The sequence below is a fragment of the Sinocyclocheilus rhinocerous genome, unplaced genomic scaffold (assembly GCF_001515625.1).
Source record: "Sinocyclocheilus rhinocerous isolate Xijiao unplaced genomic scaffold, SAMN03320098_v1.1 scaffold1183, whole genome shotgun sequence".
Taxonomy (NCBI): Eukaryota; Metazoa; Chordata; class Actinopteri; order Cypriniformes; family Cyprinidae; genus Sinocyclocheilus; species Sinocyclocheilus rhinocerous.
The window spans coordinates 486,889-504,157 of record NW_015625028.1 but is presented as its reverse complement, the minus strand read 5'-3'; the positions used below and the strand labels follow the sequence as shown (position 1 = coordinate 504,157).

Here is a 17,269-nt window from a genome sequence, read left to right as displayed (position 1 = left end):
GTTTTGCAAAAATGTAGGAAAAGGCATGCTTTTCCAATCATGTTCCCATAGTAGATCATCATTGTGTTCTGTTCATACAGAAACTTGCATGCTATGCACAGTATACGTACTATATACTGCAGAAACAGCAAGTGTAGTATGTTAGTGTGCTATTCCGAACATAGTCGCTTCTCTATTTCACACTTGTATGCCAGTGTATTTCAGCGCTAGCCAACTCTACTGGCACGCTACCTTGTAAAACAGGTTAGCTCAGTGGCATCAAAACAAAAGTTGGCGAACACTGAATCAAACAAGTACTCAAGCAATTTATCTCCATCTGATCCCCCCATTCATTCATTCCTCTGTTTTTCGCTCTCTAGACGTTACTAATGCGGACGCTAAGCTGGTCTCGGACACGCCCCCTGTCCCGCCCCCTTTCCTCCCAGTAACTCTCCTCCAATCGCATCTTCTCCATATCCGCCCCTTGGTCTCCACCACCACTGCCTTGATGTTGCGGTGACTGGGTGTTTGGAGGCGGGGCTTGTTTGAAAAGGGGCGGGGTCTTGGTCTTGGCAACCTTGTCAAAGAAGGCAAAATCAGCTACATACTTTCCGGAGGGGGAGAGGGAGACGACAGGTGGAAACTCGTAGCCCCACAGGATCTCATCGGGCAGGTAGGAGGTGCGAACTTGGCAGGTGGCCGAGGTCGGCTCCACAGTAGCACTCATGATCACAAGCAGCTCAAAGTCAGCCAGCTCCGGATCCGTCCACCCACCACCTTAGAAAGAAAGATTCACAGTGAAACAGACAGCAGAAATTCAGTAAAGGAATGTTGTCCCAAACCTGTATGGCTTTGTTTCAGTGTGGCAAATGAAATAGTACAGCTCTCAAATCTCATTTATGCTTGAACATAAGCAAACCTAGTCACATCCAACAGATTTAGAGTGGGACTTTTTTTGGAGCTTGTCTATTTTCATTTACAGTATCTTATTGAATATAACTTAAATATTCTTCAAATAATATTTATAATGTAATATATACTTTATACAGTATATTAAGTATACTTACTGTGAACATCTGTTCATTAAGCCTTCTCTTTACTCCATTTAGATGTGTATTATTTTTTTTTCTACCTTAATTCTACTTATTTATTTTTTCTTTATGTATATTATGCAGGGTTATTTTAGTTAACTAAAACTAAAACCATGAAAAACATTTCTGTTCCTTGAAATAAAATAAACATTAACTGAAATAATATAAAATAAAACTAAACTAAAACTTTTTTTTCAGCTTGTTGTCAAAGCGACATATCTCATTTTCAATTAATATTGATGTACTAAAATAACTAAAATTAAAACTGAAATAAAAATTAATAAAAAAAAACTATATGGACATTACGTAAGGAAAAATACGGCTCATACCAGCAGAACTACAAATGCCTTCACTCGTAAACATGCCATTCACCCACTGACACACACACACACTCACAGTCACACACACACCTGCATCAACATCCCACATTCAGAGCGAGAGACTGTCATCTGTGAAAACAGTCTCCTTTAACCCAGAGCCAGTTCTGCATTCTGGGAGCAAAAAACATGGGGTTTCACAACCCACAAACACACAAGAGCATGCTCACAAAACAAAGTGTGTTTTACAGTGGCCCCAAAAAAAGTATCTGGACACTTGAGTCACACTTAGAAATGTCACTGCAATACATTATAACATTTTAAGTTTAGCATAATTTATTTTACAGAAAGACAGCACAAGAACTCATTTTAGAGAAATGTGTTTGCATTGTTTTATTGTTAATGCTAAACCAACAGATGACAAATGGTGTGATATTTTCTAATGCAATGACATTCGGACAGTAAGAATGGCATTAAGCATTCAAAATTTATATACATCATAAATTAATGCAAATACACTGACATGTATTAATTATCAGCATATGAAGATATTCTTTGGTGTCGTTCACACACTGATCATGGCAGAACTCAGTGGAAAGATCCTCAGGGGATGTGTCTTTAATGCGTTTGAGGAAAAGAGATCAATCATACTACATACATTTTCATGTCCCCATCAAATATAAGTTAATATACTGAATAAAGGAATTAAATCTTATAGTTACCTTTCTTTTATCACAGTTTGTATGTATGAATATGTAAACATAGGGCTAAATTTGAAATGGACATGAAATTTTTATAATGTCTCTGGGTGCTGCAATAATTTTAAAAACATAAAAAAAACTCTTAAGATATATTTCAATCTATCAACAATATAATATTGGTATGTATACGAGTAGTGGGTACATTCTGCAAAACATCTTTTGTGTCCCACAGAAAAAGAAAGTCATACACGTTTAGATTGACATGAGGGTGAGTAAAGAATGACAGAAATGTCATTTTGTTTGAAGGTTTCTTTAACACAATGTTGAAAAAAAACTGACAATGTGATAATTTGTTTTTCTGCAAAATATATATTGCTATCTGGTGAACATTACTGTATTTTTTTTTTCATATGACTTTAATAGTTCTATTTGGAATTAATTAATCATTCCAGAATGCTAGGGTAGATTTTGTTGCGAAGTACATCTGCACAGAAAATAAAAATAATTTAGCAAATCATCATTTTAGGGTTAAACGATTTGGGGGGGGGGTTACCTTACTCAAAGCTCTTTCAGTAACCATGAAGTGAAATTAGTTAAAAAAATACAAAAATAAATCTCTTTCCATTTGAGTTTTCATAGGCCACATGTTTTGACCCATTTAATTGGACTATAAATGGTTAATATAATTTTTAAATATAATTTTGTGATTATTAAATAAAAAAAAATTTTTTTTTAATCATTTTATTGTATAGTACAAAGATCAAATTCAGTACTATTATTTGCATATTAAATTCTTAATTTTCAAAAGTTAAAACATCAAGCTTAAATTTTGATGGTTTGCCTGCAAATAAATATATGCGCTGCCGGTTTCAGAGTGAAGTGGCACGGTGTTCATTTACACGTGTGCATATTATAATACAGCGTTTCAGCATCTCATAGCAGCTCGATTCTCAGTTAATGAACCAAGGCTCACTAAGATGCTAAAACTCTATTTTTAAAGAGGTCATATGATGCGATTGCGATTTAAATTTTTCCTTTCTCTTTGGAGTGTTACAAGCTCTTGGTGCATAAAGAAGATCTGTAAAGTTGCAAAGACTAAAGTCTCAAATCCAAAGAGATATTCTTTATAAAAGTTAAGAGTCAGTCACACCTACCTAAAACGCCTCGTTCTAACACGCCCCCACATATCTACGTCACGATGTGGAAGGATTTGCATAATGCCGCCCAAATGTTCACGCAAAAAAAAAGAAGGCGTAACTTTAATTCTTGCTGTTGCCACCGCTGCCATGTTGTGGAGAGGGGTGTTGTAATGGGTTTTATTGTTGTAATGTGTTTTGTTGTAATGGGTTTTATTGGTTTTGTCTCGTCCTGCTGGGAGAGCTTTGTAAAAATCGACGCGTTTCAGAAAGGCAGGGCATAGAGGAGAAACAATAATGTACATTATATGGAAAATAATGTGTTTTTTTAACCTTTTTGAACCGCATAAACACATTTCATTACACCAAATACACCAAATAATGTTCTATTTAGCAACGTCATATGACCCCTTTAAATTAAATCGCAGCCTTCACGATTTGACGATTGCATTCAGCCCTATCACAATATTTGTTTTCGATATATTTCATGTAGCCCTAGTTTGATACCACAAGTAAAACACAGTCTCTGAGTCAAACACACACACACACAAACATATTCATGAGTGAACATCTTGTTCTGCGGTTCATATAGCTTTATGCTGAGTTGTCACAGGGCTCCCGCAGAGGCCCATGTCTCTTCTCCTCAGCCTCTTACACAAACACAATGCCACATTCAGTGGACTGGCACACTGTGTATTTAGTTGTTTTTTTTTCTTCTATAGATTCACACACACTGGTGCACTGTGGGCGCACATCCATACACATACATTTACACACAGCCACTCGGGCACATACAGATTTACACTGTAATGCAGCGGCACGCTTTCGGACACGTTTTTAAAACCGGTGCCAGTTTCTTCATTCATATGCAAATGTACTTCCATTGGAGCATTCTGAATAGCTATTTCTACTTCATATTCAGGTTTTTAAAGAAAAATTTAATGGTCAACATACAAAACAGAGTCATTTCTGGGAGGACACGATGAAACGGGAAGTCATCAAGAGATTAATTTGGATGAGGTAGCATTAGGTATAAGTGGGGTCTATTAAAAATAACCCAATACCGTATAATCTGACTACAGTCAATTACACTGGGCGATCTGGCTAGACTACAAACACGATGAGAAAGAAGCATTAAGACGAGAGAAAAAGCACATCAGAAACCATAAACAGATACACAAGGATATGCACGTACAGGAAAAACACATAGACGTGCGAGATGAGAGTCGCATTCATTGAATCAAGTGCAAAAGCGGGGGACCGGAGGGTCTGATATATTGGGCCCTCGATGGGGTAGAGACTGGGACCGAAACTGGATCCACGACCTGCGTGTCAGCACCAGGAACTGGGCTGCTTTGTGCCTCTAATGAGACGCTCTGGCACACTCTCATACACGCATTCCAGCCAAGGAGAGAGAATGTATAAAAGAAAGAGGGAAAGCTATGTCTGTAAAGAAAGTGAATGTGTGCTAACAGAGAGCAAATGAGATGGAGGGAGGAAGAAGACAATAAATGCAGATCATCTGCCAATAATAGAAGTTCCTGTAAACATACCCCCACCACCTAATTCATTATTACATTTTCTACAATTCACACTAAAACTTTTGTTTTACTGCAGATAGAATGTGAAATCCGCTTCTGTCCTTTAACCTCCCAAAATTCAATTAACCTTTTGCAGTCTTTACCAATGCAGTAATTCCCAAATGCCAAACCTGACACCAAAGGTCCTTGCTGAAAAATTGATTCTTAGCTAGTTTAAGCTGGTCTTCCTGTCTGGCCAGCTGTTAAGCACTCAAAATCCCTTAAAACCACCAAAACAGACCAGCCTTGTGGATTGGTGACTTGTCCGGTCTGTTTTTCCCAGCATGATTCAGATTTTGACATTCAAACCTGTGAAAACCTAAATTGAAGGGAGATCAGTTTACATTTAGTCTCATTATCATTGAATTTGGAGGTACCCAGGGCTTGAAGTGGGTGAACTTCAATATTTTAGTCTTTAGCGTACCAGCACTTTTTCATGCGTACTGGCACTTCCGACATGTTGCCGGTACTGAGTCAAAGCATCAGTGTCTGGGTGATTAGAAATGACACTATAAAGCACACTACCCCGAGGTCATTTGAAACCGGTAAACTTCTGGAAAGTTCAAGATTCCAGTTCAAAGTTCAAAACAGCGCTAATGCAAAGAAAACATGGACGATTTAATCAGAAATGGCAGAGAGAATAGTGACTCGCATCCAGATGGCAGTATATTATTCTTTTCAGAGTGTATTTGGCTTAAAAGCATGAGTGTTTTATAATGAATGCTGGCTGAAGGTGTTTTAGATTATGCACTGGACAGTGGTTTAGTTATTCTGAATGGATCCGTATAGTAGCATGTACAGTCAGGTTAAGGCAGCAGGTTTAGTGGTATTTTGGCACCTCCCTGTGGTCCTGTGTGGTATCGCAGCTTAACTGGTCCTTATTTATATAAAAAATGCTCTGAACAATTTTCTTTCTTTCTTTCTTTCTGCATTATATACATACATTGGGAATTATGAAAAGTAATTAATTAATTAATTTTTTGGGGGGAAGGGGGGTACCGGCACTTCTTTTTTTCCACTTCAAGCACTGGAGGTACCTCAATAAATAATTACGGCAGCATCGAAAAACAAGCTACATTGGCTGATGGTTGGTTGATTACTCCTGATGCTAATTGTTATTATTATTGCTCAAGGACTGACGTAAGGACTGGTGGGGATGACAACTGTCCTCCACAAATTCACAGATGATGAGTGGAAGACACATTTCCACATCCGAAAATTAAAGCTCAAGAAAATCCCAATTTCCCAAGTTTTTCCCACTCATAATTACAACATTGTGGTGGTGTTCATTTGCGTTTAACCTATAAATATACAAATTTATCATTACATTTTGTTGTGGACCAGCAAGCATCAACCCAGAACACTTTAGCAACCACTAGCAATTCTCTAAAAAACACCCAGAGCACTCTTGCAAATGTTTAGCAATGCCCTAGCAACCTACCCAAACACCCTAGAATCATGGTAGCAAGTTTTGGGCAGGCAAACAGTAAATGTACAAATCTAGTTCACATTTATCCTCATGATTAATCAGAGGCAAAATGGAAACATAAATTGAGCCACTTTGGCCTGCCACGCGCACTTGATTCAGGTGTGAAGTGTCAGTGGAAACAGGGCACCAGTGTGTACTCAAAGTTCCAAAACTTCCTGAACCTTCTGCCTGCAGCGTGACCTCCGCGCTGAAACAGAGCTTCTCCGGTGTCTTTGACACTTCTCCCCACACTGCTGTTTCACGTTTCTCTTGTGTAGCACTCTATCCTCAAAACAACTCTGCTGGAGCCACGGGGGTCGGTGCCCAACCACGCTGTCCCTGTTCTCAGGTGTATCCTACTGACAGTCTTCATCTGCCATCATAGACAGTGCCATCTCTGCAGTCCCCCACAATCACAAAGAAGCTAAGATTAGATGTAGGTTTTTTAATGTGCGCAGAACTAAAAAACATGCATTTGACAGACTTTTTTATTGAAAACAACTTTCATTGCATTTATGGTACACATGGTCATGGGTTCAATTCTCAGGGAATGCATGAACATCAGTTCATCAGTTCAACTGATGTTGAACATTCAACATCAGTGAACATCAGCTTAAGTTCATGCACTCCTTGGGAATCGAACCCACATGAATTTGGCAGACGCTTTTATTGAAAGCAACTTACATTGCATTCATGGTATACATGGTCATGGGTTCGATTCCCAAGGAATGCATGACCAATAGCTTTGCCAGAGCTATGCTCTAATGTTTGAGCTACAGGAATCTCAAAATTCCTCTGATGTGATGGGTTTGAATTGTACATATATGAGGAAATGGAGTAGTGGCGTCTAGTAATTCAAGCTCAAGGCTGGTAACCAGATGGTTGCTGGTTAATTCACCAGAAGGAATGGTCCATGAGCCAACAGAGCAAGACCTAAGGTTGAACAAGCTGAAACTATGCCTGTTCTGTTTTACATCTACCCATTTGGCAGATGCTTGACCCAAGACCTTGGCAGAGGTCAGCACCATGCACTTCCATTTGCACTACAGTGATACCAGTTCAACTTACAGTAGAAAGTAATGAATACTTTTTTCTAATGGGACGGTTCTATGCTTAGGATTTCAAGCACCATTTTGGAATTTCAACATCTCAACGTCACATTTTATTGTTCTAGTTACACTCCTAGTTCTCCTAGGCTTGCGTACCTTTGGCAGCCCAGGCCCACAGTGGGCTGTTGTCATCAATCACGTGGTAGAAAGTGAGGGGCAAGATGAGGAAGGGGCTGTCACTGGATGTGTCCACTTGGAAGGCTACATTCCTCTGTTCCAGACGCACTGTCTCACCCTCTTTAGTCTGTGAAGTCTGCAGCAGCTTACCTGTTACCTGAACAGGATGTACAGTATGATAAGTTGCACATATGTTACGATAGAAATGAACATGAAATTAAACATGAATGCATCATATGTGTTTACCTGGCAGCCCAAAAGGAGACTCTTACGCATGTTAGCGATACGGATCATAAGACAAGGTCGGCCCTCATGATTGGCGACCACAGCATGTTGACTGAACTTCACCGTCTCACCACGTTTTTTTGGCCGTGCTACCTGCATACACCAGATGAAAATGTACATAACACCTTATTAGATATGAGAGAACTGTACATGTCATAAAAATATATATTTTTAAACCAATATTGTTCCAGTTCAATCCAGTTCCAGTATGGCTGCACGATTAATCACAATACAACTGAAATCCCAAAATGGCTTTGTACGATTATCAACCTGCAAAGGCTCCGGTTTTATTTAAATTAATAAATTAAATAGTGTTTTTGAGTGAAGCTCAGCACTGTTCATTTACACGTGGGCAGCTCATGATAGATCATCCAGTGTTTTCAGTGTCTCAGATCGACTTGGTTCACAGCAAATGCTGCTCCGCACAAAATCCATCTCTGTATTTGCTGTGAGTTTGGTCCACTTGAAATGCATTTGGGAACTCAACATTTGCCAGCCTTCTTCCCACACTTGTAATGAGAAATGCTACTAAACTGGCTAATGTCAACAAAATAAGAGCTTAAGGGTCTCCTTGAGGTTTTCTGCCAAAATGAAAGCTCGATTGTTTAACATTTCAAAATTGAAGATATAAGACAAACAGAAATATTTGTATTGTAACTGTACAGTTTACAAAATTTTCTTAATAATGTGGTCAGATTTTTTATTCCCAAATCCTGCAGCCCTAAATTCCAGTGCTCCTAAGCACATTTGCGATGTACTTAGAAACCTAAGCAACTTTTCAGACAAGTTTTCTATTGTACCTTGGCAAGGAAGGTTCCAGTGATGAAGATCTCCATCACCATGGTGATGACAAGTTGGACAATAAGCAGAATGATAGCAAGAGGACATTCCTCAGTGATGCAGCGAAAGCCATAACCAATCGTAGTTTGTGATTCCAGGGAGAAAAGGAACGCTCCCGTCAGGGTTTGGACCTGCATCACACACGGCGTGTGGTTGGACGGAGGGTCGAACTCTGGTGAGAAAGGACAAGAACCAAAGAGATGAAAATTACAGGGTTGCAATATAATAATAATATTTGCGTAAATAAACATGAAGGTCCTATTGAAGAACATCTTCTTTCCTCCTCACCTAGCAAATCTCCATGCACAAGTGCCACCAAGTACCACAGCACTCCAAAAACAAACCAGGTGCCAGCGAAGGTGGCAGAAAACAGAAAAAGCTTGTAACGCCACTGCAGGTCCAGAAAGGTCGTCCACAGGTCACGCAGGTAAAGCATCCCTCGACCGCTGATGTGTTCGATGCGTACATTGCTCCGCCCATCTTTAGATAGCACCCGTCGACGGCGTCTCAATGCCGCAGGTCCGTTTTCTGTCGAAGCCCCGCCTCCTCCACCAAGGAGTGGCTTTAGAACATCTGTCTGTGTCTGGGAGTGGCAGACCTTCTGTGGGGAGGGGCTACGGGAAGAAGGGGGCGTGGCTGAGGTCATAGCTAGAAGGGAAGAGAGAGATGGTTTAAAATCAGTAGTCTGATTTCTTCTAACTTCATGCAGACCTGAGCTCCAGGGTTGCAAGGAGATTGGCTACCCCTGGTTTAAAATGTGCATGTTCACTATCCATGGTAAATTAAAAAATAAAATAAAATAAAAAGTTGTTATTTTTAACACAGATCATTTATGTCTTGTGTATAAAACTCTGCAAATTATCTCCGCTAATTTACGCTATTTCTGCTGTAAGATCTGAACTTCAACCAGAGATTTAGAACTAAGAGCTTCATAAATCATTCATGCATTAAAACTCATCATGATGTAGTGGTTTGTGTTCAACATGCAAACAAAACCAGTTTCTAAAATGCACAGGTGGCAAGGCTTTCTTCATTCAAAACTCTAGTTAAAGACTGCTAAAGCTTTAAGCACACAAGGCTGGTTCTTTCTTGGAAAAGAGACAGTCTGTAATTAGGTTAATGTTCAATTATGACCAAACAAACACTGAGATGATCAGACAATGATCAACAGCTAATACAGCCCCACATAAAAGTGACTCTCTCACAATTAGAGTTCAATGCCATGAGTTTTACATTTTACAGTATCTTGGTGAAGCATAAAATAAATCACTGTTTCTTTTGTAAGTGATTCACCATGTAAAGCAATTTACAGAAACTTCCTAGCACAATACCATTACAAAGTGTAAATTACAATTAAAGTCTAAGGCAGGTTGAATTTTTTTAAATATAGTACTGTAATAACAACAAACTTTGGGGGTAAAATGTTACCTGAACTTCTCTTTGTTTGAGTGTTAAGTTTTTGCTCTGACGCTGAACTATGATGTTGTTATCTGTCAGTTTAAGTTTTCACATTGCCATTTATATTTTTCTCACAATTCCACTTATTTCCCTAATTTTTTTTTCTGGCCAGCAGTGGATGTTATCAGATGGGACTCGTACATGGCACAGTTTAGGTTACAGAAACTACTAGTATCTTGTTACTCTGACATAAAAAGAAGTTCTTCTTAATGAAATAACCAATCCAGCAGTTAGGCTTCTGTGTGAGGAACCTTATCACCTTATCGCCGTCTGTAAAATCTAGGTCGTCTCGTAGCATTTTAGAAGAAATAGCACATGGGAAAAGAGAGGGCTCTATCTCTATCTGAGCTCTATCTGAAAGACGTGCATCGTCCAAGTAAAGAGAGCCACATTAGGGACATATTAGGGTTCTCAGCAGTATCTAAAAACGACTTTTCTAAAAGCTGAAATGGGCAAAGTAGCTTCCACTGCGATCTTTATCGCAGACACGTGAGTGCATCCTTCTCTCCTGAGGTTTGTGTGTGCCAGGAAGGGGTACAGGGCCGGGTTTGGGGGCGACCCTGGTGGTCCTTTACTGTTTTTTGACTCTACATTCAGGCCCTCCAGCTGCCCAAGCGCATTAAATGCCCCTCATTCACACAGTGGAAGCAGCTGCCCTTTCTCATTTAAAGGCTAGTCGTCAACGCTGACCAACTCACATGCCGTGCTCGGTTGGCCCGGGTGAGCAGTGAACGGGGTGACTTATTCACCTTCCAAAAACACAAAACCGCAGGAAGGAATCAGAGATGAAAAGAACACCACAATGCTTTCCATATTCCCAGCATTCCTCTCTTACATTGAGAATGACGTTTCTTAACCCTTCACCTTTATAAACTTTGTTTCATAGATGCTGCTTGGGCAGTTTTTCAATCACTGGCTCAGTCACTTCTCCTGCGCTTTTGCTCAAACTTTTTGTGTATGCAAACCACACATTATCTAGAAAAAGTACAGAGATCATGCTCCAAGAACGGACTATTGTTAATCCCAAATGGTCCTGGAATAAAAGACAAGACGAACCATCATAGATTAACCATTTTAAGCTTCACAAACATTCACAAAAGAAACACTTTCTTTTTTTCTAACTTTTTTGAAATACATCTACAGTGGCCCCGAAAGTATTTGAACGCTATTGGCTATTTTAAAAAAGGGGCGGGGCTGCTTGATATGTCCAGCCCTGTCTTCCTGTTTCAGTTAAAATTACGTCAACACATAGAGTAACACTGCGTGTTTCTAAGCATTTCAGGGGACCTTTAAATAATTATTTAAAATGTCTGAATGTCATTACATCAGATAACAAAATAGCAATTGTCAATTATTTTCAAGAAAGACTACATAAACACAATTTTTAATCAAAACATCTGGACATTTTCTTTCTTCAGTGGAACACAAAATATATTTTGAAGAACATTGGGAACCAAACCATTTTGGACCCCATTGACTTCCATTGTTTGGGCAAGCAAATATATAAATAAATAAATATCTTCTCAAAATATCTTCTTTTATGTTGCACAAAAGAAAGTCAGTCATACAGTTTTGGAACGACATGGTTGTGGAAGTTGCAGGAAATAATGAGTTTTCATTTTGGGGCGAACTGTCCTCTCCATTTACAAGGTTCCATTGACAAAACAATAGATAGAAATAGAAAATGAAAATGAAGAGTATTATGTAACTTTGTTTGTGGTTAGTGAATCATACTGCTAGTTAATGTGATTCTCTACTGTACTGTGGTTCCTCTGAGAACTGACTTCATGCATCCACTAAAAATCACCAAAACAGCAGCTGATTCAAAGAAACTGAGACAAAAATGAAGAAAATTGTTTCTCCTAAGAAAAAAAAAAGCCAGTTATCTCACGTCTCATAAGACATCTCAACAGTGACTCAAACTGTGCTCAGATTCGCCAAAAACCCAAGTCTGTAATCAAACAAAATCTCAAACATGAGCTCAAACACTTCTTTTTTATTTCGTCGCAATATGTAACTATATTATCTCCCAGCTCTTTATACGTGTGTACAGCGATATATACTAGTTTATATAGCAAATCTCAACTGCTTGACTGCTTTAATCATTGATTAAATGATTGCTTGATTGCTTGAAAGCTCTAGTCTGCTAAATGTGACTATAAACACACGATATTAAGATATTATAAACATTAACATCATGATTCTCTGTAAAGCTGCTTTGAAACAATATGCATTGTGAAATGATTTGACTTGTTAAATTCTTACAGGATCCATGATCTGAGGTGCTATTCGTGTTAATTTAATTGCTCTATAATCATACTGGATATCAAACAATTGACTCATTTGTAAATTTGAGGGCAAACAGCTAATACCAAGTTAATCCGCAAACAAAAACATAACTAAGAACCAATATCTTAGCTATACGTTACACAAGGAATCACTTTCGAGGGTGACTCTATTCATTCACACTGCTCAATCTCACCCTCTTCTCTTCCTCTCTTCATTCTTGTTTAAATGTCTAGTGGTAGTTTAGTCTCACTCAGCCTTCCACACCAAATGAGATGAATAAATGAAATGAATGAGTACCAGGGAGATGTGATACGCTCTCCCCTCTCTGACCTCACTCTCTCTCTGGACTCACACTGAGAGAATGAATAGGTATCTGTCTGGTTCTCTGTGCTCTGAATACTAACGCCGGCCGAGAGGGAGAAGGCGGTTCCTCGCTGAGGCACGTGTTATAAGCAGAGTGTACACACAGCTGACCTCTGAACTCTGGCGAGTACGCGCCCACTGATACAGTGCATACAGTAGACGTTACCGCTGACACGCACTTGACTCAATGTATGTTTCTCATGCTCTCAAGCTGGAAATGCATGAAATTAGTTCTGTAGACAAATATACATTGTGCCTACACGTAAATATATTGAATGCAAACTATTTCAATACTACTGAGAGGGAAAATTGTCATCAATTCCATATTTCAGTGTGTTGTTTTATGACTTTATTATTATTCTGCAATGTGGAAAACAGTCATAAAGAATAAGGAGGTGCATCCAGACTTTTGACTCGTACTGTACTGATGCACGCCGACATGAGTTCAAAGAGAGCGGCAAAAACGAAGCCATGTTGCTTCACTGTGAGAGTTTACAAATTGTCTTCATCTTTTTCCTCACTCTTCCTCTCACTTTCTGTCCACCCTCGATGTCTTTCTTTCTCACTCGCTGTCCTGTATACACAAGAATCCTTTTGTTTAGAGACGAGATGAAAGAGACAAAAGCCACCATTGAAAAATACAACACTGCATGTGTGTGAGAGAGAGAGAGAGAGAGTAAGTGAGACACAGAGAGAGAGAGAAAGGAAGGAATGACATCCAGAGATGGACAGAAATCAGGCCGATATTAAAACTCTCATCAGTATTCTGTGGATGTGCAAACTTTTACTTTCCTCTATTCACCACATCCAGTGCAATCCTCTCAGTCGCAGTCGAACGTACTTGACTTTTCTATTTTAAAGTTCTCTGGAAATCACTCTGCGAACCAATTGACTCGCTTAACAGTTCAACATGTGCACGGTTATCTGATCTAGGCAGATCAGTTATTTCATTGGCTAGCTTGGTTTAAATCTCCAAAATAAGCATTTTGAAATGAATGAGGGGGGAAAAAAGCAAAGGAAAAGTCCAAAAAGGAAACCCAAAGACTTTGCCAGGTCTGACGTCTGCCAGAAAGAGCCACGGGGAGCATATCAGATCAGTTGAAAGGAACAAAAAAAGAAAAGAATACCCACGCGATGCTGTGTTTCAGTCAAAGTCTATGAAATTATTTTGATAGCAGCGGATAATGCCTCCTCCTTTATATCTCTGCATCAGTAAATATTATTTCTCTACAGCTTAACAAAGTGAACTGTAACTGTAAATTGAATTTGAAAGCTGTACACACTTAAAGTGCTAATTATAAATCAAACTACTATAATAAATGATCATGATATTTACAAGGTAACATTTCATTGCAGACAAATGCATCCTACAAGACCAAAACCAATACCTGGCAAAAACAAAAAAAACAAAAACAAAAACAACATCTTTTGCAGGTTCAGTTTTACTGTCAAACTGTTTTTATTAAATAATCTGTTTTTCCTTTTTTCAATTGTTATTTTGCATAATGCTAAACATACTGAAACTCGAAAGAGAATGATACAAACTAACAAAACTGAAGCAATCTAATATTTACAAATAGTTTAAAGTGCACATTATTCATTAATTTCAGCTAATTAAATTACTAATTAAACACATAACAGGACATTTGAGCAATCAATCTGCAGGCTACAAATCTGAAAAACAATATAATGTTTATTTCCTGTGTACTAATGTTTAACAATGATATATGTTTTTACATCTTAGAGATGCACCTGTTTGTTTGTACACTGATGTATTTACTGTCTCGCCTTGCAAGGATCTTACTCATATTGGACTTATTTAAGGATGAGACATGAGGATTCAAAACCGCGCAGAGGTAGCATAAATGATGCTTATGGTTTAGTTTCATCATAAAGCTCCATAATCTTAAATGCACACAATCTCAGCAGCACATCCTCCAGGCCTCACGATTGACTTCAGCAAGGATGTTACAGGTTTACTTCAGCACTTACCTTTTTACTGAGGACTTGAACGCAGAGCTCTCTCTCTCTTTGTGATTTACAGCAGCCACTGCAGTTTTCCGATTTCAGGAAGCATCAGAGGATAATCTGAGGCGAAAGTTGTGAAAGCGTTCAGAACGGAGAGTAACGCGTTCCTGGCGACTTTGTCAACATCGTCCGCGCCAGCAGAGTGACAAGGTCTCATAATGTTTATCATTCAAATAAACACATTTGAAACAGCTAGTACAATTAAAAAAAAAAAAACATACACCTAAATATTTATGCAAATATACAAAATCGGTCAAGATCGGTATATATACTCGGCTCGATACTATAGCAATAAATTAGCCTAAATTAGTCAGTCAGTGCCGGTCCCGGTCGAATTTACCGATTTATTATGTAATGCCCTCCTCTGTCTATCTCCCTCTCTCTCTCTCTATCCTCCTCGCTCTCTATCTGTCTCTGCTCTAGTCTTAAGTGGAGCTCCTCAATAAGTTTTGTTAGCAGCACTATTTGAAAACTTTCTCCTCTCGTCTCAGTCCTGCCTTTCATTGTGGATGTAAATACGTATACTTTCAGCGCCTCAGCACTATTTAATTCATTAATTCAGCGGCCCGCCGCTCCTCCTCCGTCTGTAAAAAGAGCCCTTGTTGAGCTCCTCCGCTCCTCAGCCTTTGTAGCTAAACTTTTCTGCTTGATTTAAATATGTCGGAATGAAGAGACTGTATGTTGCTTTCGTTCGGAGGACACATAGGCTACATTATTTATAAATAGACCTCGGATGTAGTTCTGTGGCGATTTTCCCTCTTTCTTTATCCGAGCGGAATTTGCGACTTTTCAAAGTGACATGACTTTGAAGTCGATCCATGTCCTCTTGAATAACTGCGCAGAAAACAGGCGCAAACCCCTTGAAAAGAAGGAAATTACCGTAATTATGATAACTATTCGTATTATTTAACACTGATATATATTACTAAAAAAAGCTAAATAAATAATATAAAAATAAAAAAACTACAAATGATAGCACACGTATGCTACATAACAGAGATGTCTATTTGACGTCTGCATTACATCTGCTAGACGTATTTTTTAGAGCGTTTTCTCATCTGCAATACATCTATAGGACGTTTCCTATCAGATGTCAAATAGACGTTTAGAAGATCTCTATAAGATGTTTATGATTTAGAATGTATGTAAAACTGACATCTTATAGACGTCTATCAGATGTTTGTACACAGCAGATGCTTTCCAGATGAAGCGACCTTTAACGGACATCTTGCAGACGTACCTGTGCTGTCTGGGAAAGATTAATAATTTAGTTTAAGCATAATGTGGAGATGGATTTTTTTAAATCGTTTTTCAAAGAAATACCTTTTACCTGGGGTATAGATGTCATATTTCTTTTTTCGCCAATGAAAGCGCGAGGCTGTAAAGAATTAAAAATGTAAAAAATAAATAAATAAATTTTTTTATGTATTTTTACTGTTGTGTTAGCAGAATACTTGAACAGATTGTAGGCTATGATTGTTCCTCTCAGCTTTTCATTCGCACAAACGTAAATATGGCGTCTCGCGGTTGATTTTGACTTTTTTGGCAGTAGGCGTATAGGTGGCGAGTTTGTCATAATTTGTCTTTTTAACTTAACAATAACAAAGGCAAAAGATATCCTACATCAGAAGGTTCTGTTTCACACAAGCTCATGTTGCGTTTTAATTTCTCTTTAGGAAAGTCTTGTTCACAGTGGTTGGTGTCTGACTTCCAGAATCTTTGAGCCTATATTTAGTATAAGTAAAATACTTAAGTACTGTTAAAATCAGATACTCTAAGACTTTTACTCAAGTTTTTTTTAGAATTGGTGACTTGTAAAGTGTAGTGGAGTAATTTTCACTGTAAGGTATCTGTACTTTTACTCAAGTATGGTTTTTAGGTACTCTTTACACCTCTGCTGACTTCTAAATTCTCAGGCTGAATTAGCAAGCGGCTGTCATACAAAACTTATGAAATGTAATTATTTACACTCTAAATGCTATTTCTGAAGGCTGGACAACGTAAACCCGAAGATAAATTTCCCGGAGCAGACACCTAAATACACTCCTGTTTGTGCCGCGATACATCTTGCGACGCTTTTTCACACGCGCATTAATCTTGAGTTCCCGCCATTACTGCCAAAGCGCGCAATTTTATTAAGCGGGAAGAAGTCAAGGTTGGGGAAGCTTTTAATTGTTTTGATAATTAAATCTAGGAATGTAATACTACATAACTTAAATATGGCATCTACCCTGGCTAAACTGGAAAACAAATAAATAATAGCTACAAAAAAATCCTTTCATAAATAAAGGAAATCTGTCACTCAGTGATGTAAGATGCAAATGAGAGGATGTTGACACACAAGAGAAGAAAGGATGGATGGAAGAGAACAGGATGAGGAACAAAAAAGGAAACAGAGGTGATGTAAGTCGGTCAGGACTCTTTTTGGCTGGACAGCTTTGTCGGAAGAGACTTTTTCTTCTGTTCCTTCTCTTTATTGACCCTTTTCTCTGGCATTACACTTCACTT

The 17,269-nt window shown here is 38.5% G+C and overlaps 1 protein-coding gene across 2 annotated transcripts; it reads right to left on the bottom strand.

The window, feature by feature from the left end:
• Positions 1–355: 355 nt before the first annotated feature.
• On the bottom strand, positions 356–15,262 carry LOC107748003 (ATP-sensitive inward rectifier potassium channel 10-like). 2 transcript variants are annotated; one of them, XM_016562653.1, is made up of 7 exons: positions 15,102–15,262; positions 14,726–14,821; positions 8,912–9,271; positions 8,584–8,795; positions 7,745–7,876; positions 7,478–7,655; positions 356–756 (listed from the first exon to the last, which is right to left on the bottom strand). In XM_016562653.1, exons 3-7 carry the CDS (start codon positions 9,267–9,269, stop codon positions 356–358), a joined length of 1,281 nt encoding a protein of 426 aa, XP_016418139.1. In that variant the 5' UTR covers positions 9,270–9,271; positions 14,726–14,821; positions 15,102–15,262. The 2 variants fall into 2 exon arrangements, with proteins under 2 accessions (XP_016418139.1, XP_016418145.1); XM_016562659.1 differs by lacking the exons at positions 14,726–14,821; positions 15,102–15,262 and having other exon boundaries at positions 8,912–9,279.
• Between the last annotated feature and the right edge of the window lie 2,007 nt (positions 15,263–17,269).

Coding starts and splice junctions, on each gene's coding strand:
- LOC107748003 (XM_016562653.1), bottom strand. CDS start 9,269: ATGACCTCAGCCACGCCCCCTTCTTCCCGTAGCCCCTCCCCACAGAAG. Junction 8,796..8,911: donor TGTGCATGGAGATTTGCTAG/GTGAGGAGGAAA, acceptor CTTTCTCACCAG/AGTTCGACCCTCCGTCCAAC. Junction 757..7,477: donor GTGGGCCTGGGCTGCCAAAG/GTACGCAAGCCT, acceptor TTTCTTTCTAAG/GTGGTGGGTGGACGGATCCG.